The sequence below is a fragment of the Mus pahari genome, chromosome X (genome assembly GCF_900095145.1).
Source record: "Mus pahari chromosome X, PAHARI_EIJ_v1.1, whole genome shotgun sequence".
Classification (NCBI taxonomy): domain Eukaryota; kingdom Metazoa; phylum Chordata; class Mammalia; order Rodentia; family Muridae; genus Mus; species Mus pahari.
The window spans coordinates 125,297,299-125,305,178 of record NC_034613.1 but is presented as its reverse complement, the minus strand read 5'-3'; the positions used below and the strand labels follow the sequence as shown (position 1 = coordinate 125,305,178).

The window sequence follows — 7,880 nt, the reverse complement described above, 5'->3', positions numbered from 1 at the left end:
CGGATATAGAAAACGTGGTTCATTTACACAATGGAATCCTATTCAGCTATTAAGAATGAGGACATCCTGAGTTTTGCAGGCAAATAAATGGAACTAGAAAATATCATCCTGAGTGAGGTAACCCAGACTCAAAATTCATGCATGGCATGTACTCATTGATATATGGATATTAACCATGAAGTACAGAATACCCATGATAATCCCACAGATCATAAGAAATTTAAAAATAAGGCTCAAATGAGGATGCTTCGATCTCACTTAAAAAGGGGAATATCCCCTAGCATTTTCAATTGATGGGGTAGATTTTTATCCTGAAATGGTACATGGGGAAAAGGACACATGACAAACTAGATCATCATTTAATAAATTTTAATAAATTAAGAGGAAGTCTCACAAAACTCAGAAGGTAATACACAGGAATAAGTAATAAGACAACACTTTGCAACCATTCACAAAAAGTACCATTTGACAAAGGAGAAAAATTACAGGAAATAATATAAGGCAGTCTTTTGCATGTGTCTTAAACAGTATACATTATAATAGCACATCAAAATGATTTGACAGTAAATTCACCATGATTACATTTGTCACATGGACTATTTTAAAACATTTATAAAAGTTTGTAGATTTAACACTGAACTGTAAGAGTCATTTCCAAATGGATATATTTATATATATATATATATATGTTTCATACCAAACTGCACAGAACTTACGAATAGCACACAAGTTGAGAATAATTGCTGTGTTGGGTACTATTATGTACTACTACTTGATGACGTAAGAATTATAAACAAATGTGCTATAAGCGATTATCATTCAACTTATTGCTAGTGCTTTTGGTACTGCATGGTTTATACTCTATTTCTCTGTAAAACATGTGCTATGAGCTTGCCCTGATAGTTAAAAAAGAAATCAGATGTTTCCAATTTTCTCTAATACAATACTTCAGATCTGAATGTCTCTAAGGGACTGCCGAAGGAGTTTTCTCCAGCGCTTTCTATATCAACTCCTCTGCCTTACATCGATACGGATCAGTGGATTCATGCAACATACATGGCGTTACATGCACAGCACCATCTGTATGTGCAGAACTCATGCTCAATGCATGCTGTGTTTCTTCAGTCATTTTCATTTCATTAAGAAGTAGGTCATCTCATTCACTTTCAGGGAATGGTTTTAACATGCAGTTCAACTGACCTAACAGGCAGGTAGACTTTACTTTCGTGTCACGTTTGGGCATGCTCAAGCAATTGAGTGACATTTGGCAGTGTTGTAAACCAAATAGAGACTGTTTGAGTTTCCTCAAATACAGCTGCTCTCTCACTGCCCCCTTGGCACATTGTTGAATTTATCTAAGCTGTGTGTTGAGAACACACTCCAGGAGTTTTTGAAATTCAGATCCTGCCTTTACAGACTTCAAGATCCTAAAAGGCTCACTCCAAGGTGTGCAAGTAGCTGTTGGGCATAAGAACCAGCATAATGAAGTCTTCAGAAATTTATCCACAGTTGTGTGAAATGGACACACATGGAAATACAGTTACTGGGAACGTGTGTATACTCAGCACAAAGCACCGACTTAATAATCTGACTTGAGCAAGGTTTGAAAACTTTTCATGGTTTTCAATTTCAGTAAAATGGTACTTAATTCTTAGAGAGCATCAGGCCCACGAATGAAACAATGGCTGACACTTAGAGGATCACAGCACTATATTTGAACAAAGATTTAAAGTTCGGGTATGTAATTACAGCACAATGGAGAGCTTGCCACGTTCACAAGTTAGCTGCAGCCTTTTCCTGCACTAGAGAGCTTGGAAGGATCTGAAAATGAGATAAATTTTATTTAAAATCCAAATGGAAACTCTGTATTTCTATTCTTCCCAGAGTTCAATAAAAGCATCTTTTTAAATTACTTTTTTCACATTCTAAGGGCCTAATTCAGTAGTCCTTAATCAAGTAAAACTTCGTTTTCTACCCTTCTCATACTAGTTTTACTTAAAAACGGACTGCTAAATTGGGTCCTATAGATCGAGGTACCATAATTAAGAAGATCTTTTAATAAGGCTCATCATGCAAATTTCACTTTGTGTGTAGCACACACATTTCCAGAATTCTGAGATCAAAATCCAATTGATGTTGAATCCTGGATTGGGAAATAACTCTGGGATTTGGTTTCCCAGTATATTCTTGGGATTAGGTATTTACTAAGGACCAGAATGAAAACACTAATTTCAGTTTGCTTGACATAAGAATTAGATTTTGAACATTGTCCTTAAGAAGTGAAAAGCAGCTGTTTGGTGTGTACATCTCTTTGGCATCCTTCCACTTCTGTAGTCCTGGTTAACCAGCTGCTATGTTAAAATACCACTATGTTTGGGGACAAACATTGTAGCAAAATACTGACACAACATTCTAACAATGTCAAATTTACCCCGCGTGTAACAACCAAGTTGAATTCTGTCTCTGACTCACTGATGAATAATGTTTCACAATGGGCAGAACCTATCTTACTGAGTTTATGTGTGTGGATGAGCAGAGCGAGAATCTAAAGTACTTATTTACTGTTAACCTGGAAAAGATGCCGCTGAATCTGTCAGTTTAGCTGTGGTTTGAAAGACCACCACAGTCATGTGCATCATTCTGGTCTCCTGCAAATGCCACCTGAGATGAACATCAACTTTTCCACATTCACAAAAAGAACAGAGATAGGAAGGAAGGAAGCAACGAGGAGCAAGGAAAAGAGGGAATATGGAAGGAAGGGAGAGAAAAATACAAACACTTTTATGCATTAAGGAATCAAAATAAATTAGTCTCCATCTATCATAAACAGTAAATATAGAACCTCAAATCTCACTATTTAACGCATGATTGTAAAGTACAGGGTTGCAAAGCTATTTATAAAAACACTGTTTTGTCACACAGCAGTATTTACATTAGTTATGATCCACAGGAAAATCACGGGGGATGGGGGGTGAGGGACTTTCCTACAAGAGATTTCCTGTAGGAAGGCTGCGCTGCTATTGCTTACACACTACTAATCCTTTCACTGACCACATTAGAGGGATTGACTGGCAGCTCTAAATTCTCTACCTGCATCTCTATGCCAGGCTCTGTGTCGTTAGCTTTCCTAGCTACACGTTCATTGGTATGCCTATAAATGTTAACATTGAGCTCCCTCCCAGACAAAGCAGTGGCAGCAACCCTAGGTATCTGTCGAACAGGAGGCTTTTTGTCTGGCTTATAATCACAGCGCAAATATTTAGAGAAAGCCCTTCGGTAAATTTTGTTGAAGAGAGTGTACACCAGAGGATTGATGCCTGAACACACGTAGCCAATCCAAACAAACACATTGAGAAGCTTCTCCATTAGCTTTTGGTTACAGGCCTTCCCACAAAGAACCGACAGGATATTGGTGATGAAAAACGGGCACCACATGATCAGAAACACAAAGAATACAATGCCAAGGACTTTGGAAGCTTTCTTTTCATTGTTGATAGCTTGCATGGTGCCTCTAGGCCGCTTTTCTTTCTTCTTTCGACGTGGCTTCTGATCTGGATTGGGGTTGGGAGCGTTCTCTTCCTCATCACCCTTCTTGCAGCAGCACTTTAGAAAGTTCAGGCTGATATTACGCAGTTCCTCCTCTGTGTGACCTCGAAGTAACATCAGGGTTTGACGGCGTAGGACATAGATCGTTAAGAAGTAGGTGATCACCATAATCGTCAACGGGATGAAGAATGCCACGAAGGACCCTATGAGAACGAAGTTCGGGTCATTGAGCACGCAGGTGGTGTTATTCACGAACACTTTGCTTTCGTCCCTCAGTCCAATCACAGGGATAGGAACTGAAACTCCTACGGAAACAAAAAGGTGTGGAAGTCGTTACAGCACATGCATTGATTTGTACAATAGCACAAAGACATTCATTGACATTTTTTTTAACAAAAACTTGATGTTTGTTGAAAGCTATTCACGGCAAACCCCAGAAGCTCCTGGAAAGTATTGGTGCAATAGATGATGATGGCATTCTGTGAATTTCTGTAACCATGTAGAATCTCCATTTTTGAGACAAGCTATTGAATATATGATTACATCCAGGAGTGGACTGAGTCCAATTTGTTCTATTTGTAGTCCTTAGAAATGTGCTGGCTCTGACCTAATCGGCCATCAGTGGGAATAGAGGCTCCTTGGTCTTCCAAACTCTATATGACCTAGCACAAGGCAAGGCCTGGGCCAAGTAGTGGGAGTGGGTGGGTAGGGGAACAGAGGTGGGGGGAGGGGTATGGGAAACTTTCGGGATAGCATTTGAAATGTAAATAAAGAAAATAAAAAAAAAAAAAAGAAATGTGCTGGCTCATCAAAGGTGCTCAATATTTTTTAAGCCAGGGAATAACTTCACATCTGTCTTCAGTAATATCATTAAGATCAGTCATTCATTTTTTTTAGTATACTGTTACTCAATTATAATAACAATGATAAGTACTATATCTACAATAGTCTGGGAGGATTGACTGGATAGTTTCACAATTATGCAACCATTAATATAAGAGCAGAAACAACTGATTTTTTCTCTTTTATTCAAAGATCTTGTGTGTGGGGGGGTGGTGTGCGTGAGTGTATTTATATGTTTGGGCATCAGTAATATGGTTTCAAGGTCAGTAAACAGAATAAGGCTGAAGATATATCTTCAGGGTATGACACTGTGCTAGGGACAGTAAGAAGAAATGGAAAGGAGCAAGGAGAAGTGGATGGAGAGAGAAAAGGAGGGAGAGAAACAGAGACAGAGACAGACAGACATAGTTTTTATTTGTAAGGGTATGGACAAGTAGTCATCCAGGAAAATCAACTGGAATTCCTGACAAAAAATATTAGTAAAAAGGAAGGGGGCAGAAAGTGATCTTAGACTGAAACCTTCTGGAAACGTCAGAAGAACTATGGTAGAGCACAAAAGTACTCTTCCCTGGACACATAGGGGCAATTTGCCAAGGGAATTTTCATACTAATCTATCCTCTCTGCATCCTCAAGAAGATCCTGGGAAACTCCAATTTTGTCTAGGAGATTCCATCTTAGGCCATTGGGACACCAAGCTGCTGGATATCCAAATAGCAAATGGAAGAGGAGATAGACCTGTACTCTAAACAAGAGTTGCTAACTCCAAGGAACACTTGAGGAGCTATGAAGAACTTAATACCTCAAGGCCGTGCTAGCTGACTTAAGAGCTCCTTGTCAGCTGCAACATATTAGACTGAATGACTGAGGAGGAAAACATAGGTGATAATGATTGCTCTTTAATATCTGGGAAGATCATAAAGGGAGAGTTTGGGAAAATGATTATTAAGCATTTTTCCCAGACTTTAAATTTCTGGTGCTTGTGATGAGTCTCCAGAAAAGAAAATAAATGACAGGATAAGAAACAGCAACCAACGGAACAAGATTTCATTGGATACTTGTCCACAGCCATTTATAGCTCTGGAGCTAGCCACACAAATAGGGAAGTAGGGAAGGGTATATAAACTTGGAGACAGTTCAAACAATGACTTTTAAAGCAAAAATTTGGACTTGAGTAGAAATGCTCAGATTTTTCTATGATCCCTGAGAGATGTCAATGGTCTCAGGAAAGATGACCATTTCATGAGAGAATTCTGGAGAAACACTAGTATATCTTCCCAGGATCCTTTCAGAAGGGTAGCAGAGGGTGCAATTGAAGTAGTCCCTCTCCAATCCCAGAACTTCAGGAAGAAGATCCTGAGGCTAATGACTGAGAAGTTTGTCATCCTGCTAGAGGCTCACTATAGAGAGAGATAGACGTCCCTCTGGAAGCATCTTAACAGAAGTAGATGTATGTAGATATGAAGGTTCAACTATCCATGGACTATGCTCCCTAGGGAAGGCATCTTAGGCTGGCTGTAAGATCAGATTGACAACCCTCAGCATCAAGCCCTGTGATACTGTGAGCTTATTTCTGTTAATAAAGTATGCCTACAAAGTTAAGAGGGAAATTTTCGGGAGTTGGTTTTCCACTCCTGGCACTGAACTTGGGTCATCAGGGCTTAGAGAAAGTAGCCTTTACCTGAGCCATCTCACTAGGCCCTGTGAGACCTATTTAATATGTAGCATTTTTTATATCCTGTTATGTATATTGAGGAAAGGGTACATCTTATAGCTTCCTGGTATTTCATCCATTCTCTGTCTCAGATATATATTATGGATAATAGAGATAAAAGTGTTTTATCTTATTTTGGCTAACACTCTCCTCAATAGATATAATTTTGTCAAGTAGCTTAGCCCTACCTTTACTAAGGCAGTATAATTATAGGGTTTGTTTTGGGAATTCATGAATGCGTTCAACAAACAAGAAGAAATTAACTTTTAAGACTTTATGAACATTATCAATAACATTAACAACAATCATGGAAACAACATCAATAACAATATATCATGCACAGTCTATTTTAGTTGATACTTTAACAACAAAAAAAAATAGTACCAACAGTTCTCAAACTGTGCTTCAAGGACCCTGGGAGCCTCTGAGATGCATAATTTTCTTGTGGTGGTAGTTTCCTTTTTCCAACTTTTACTGTATTTGGGGTTTTTTATCTATATATACTCCTGTAACTTGGCCTGGCCTTGAACTTCTTATTTTCCTATCTCTGCCTCCTGTATGTCTGAATTATAAGCTTCCTTCCTTCCTTTCTTTCTTTCTTTCTTTCTTTCTTTCTTTCTTTCTTTCTTTCTTTCTTTCTTTTTTCCTTTGAAACATCACAGTACATTTAATGCATGTACACATTCAGAAATTTAGTTCTTATTGTATCAATAGACATTTAACATTCCAACCTTTAAAATAATGTTGGTATTCCTGAAAATGTTTAAACTGTCAGAACTATTATTAAAGTATAAAATATGGTAATATTAAACAGATTTAGATTAATATCATTATTGAAAGTAAAATAATCCATTAAAGTTCTTAAACTTTTAATTTCTAATATCATAACCATTAATATTTATACTATTGATACACTATATACTCCACATAAACAAAAGACCTGGGAGACCCTAAGTGTTTTAAAAATTATGAAGGTTCCTTAAACCAGAGTTTGAGAATGCCTGTTTCATGTTATAGATAAACTATGTAGGGTCTGGAGAGTTAATAGCAGATGTTTAATGTTTCTTTATCATTTTCAGTTCAAGCAATAGTAATTAATGTGTAATGAAACCATCAAGCATAAATATCAATACTACTTCCAGTAACACACCTTAAATGCATTATTTTCATAAGAATCCAGAGACACCTTTTATTTGATCAAGCTAACTTCAGAAAATATAAATTTAGTAAATATATACTCTGATATATTTCATCTTTGGTTTGATAAAATAAGAAGAGTAGATATGAATTACTTTTCATACCATATAACAATAACAATTACAGTAACAAAACCTACTTTTTCTCTGTCTCTTATATATGATCCAATTATTTGTAAATTTTTATATAGTTCATAGATTTCTTAATTCATTACAGATAATAAAACATACAAATAATTATTAAAGAACTAATTTAATATTTCTGAAGTTAACTTCAGTAAGTTCATGTCACCTTAAGATGTTAGAAACAATAAAAACAAATCATAATTTAATAATACTATAAATTGCAGCAGATATTATTTCAACTAATGAACAGTTGAATATTGTGCATGCATTATCTAATTAATTTTTCAAACTCTGAAGACAGTTTAAATAATGATTATTAATGTTATTTAAAGATAAAATAAATCTCCAATAAGCACATAAAATCTATTTTAACATTATAGAAACATTATATAATACATAGTTTAAGTTTCTAAAAAGTATGTATTACTATTTATATTTTATTAGAAATACTATATAT

The 7,880-nt window shown here is 36.3% G+C and overlaps 1 protein-coding gene across 1 annotated transcript in view; it reads right to left on the bottom strand.

Annotated features, from left to right (window-relative positions):
• Positions 1-352: 352 nt before the first annotated feature.
• Htr2c (5-hydroxytryptamine receptor 2C) overlaps positions 353-7,880 on the bottom strand; it is a 207,780-nt gene continuing 200,252 nt past the window's right edge. Inside the window, exon 6 of the mRNA XM_021188060.1 lies at positions 353-3,851. Within this exon, the coding sequence (XP_021043719.1) occupies positions 3,025-3,851 (827 nt within the window). The 3' untranslated portion in view covers positions 353-3,024. The remainder of the gene's footprint in view (positions 3,852-7,880) is intronic.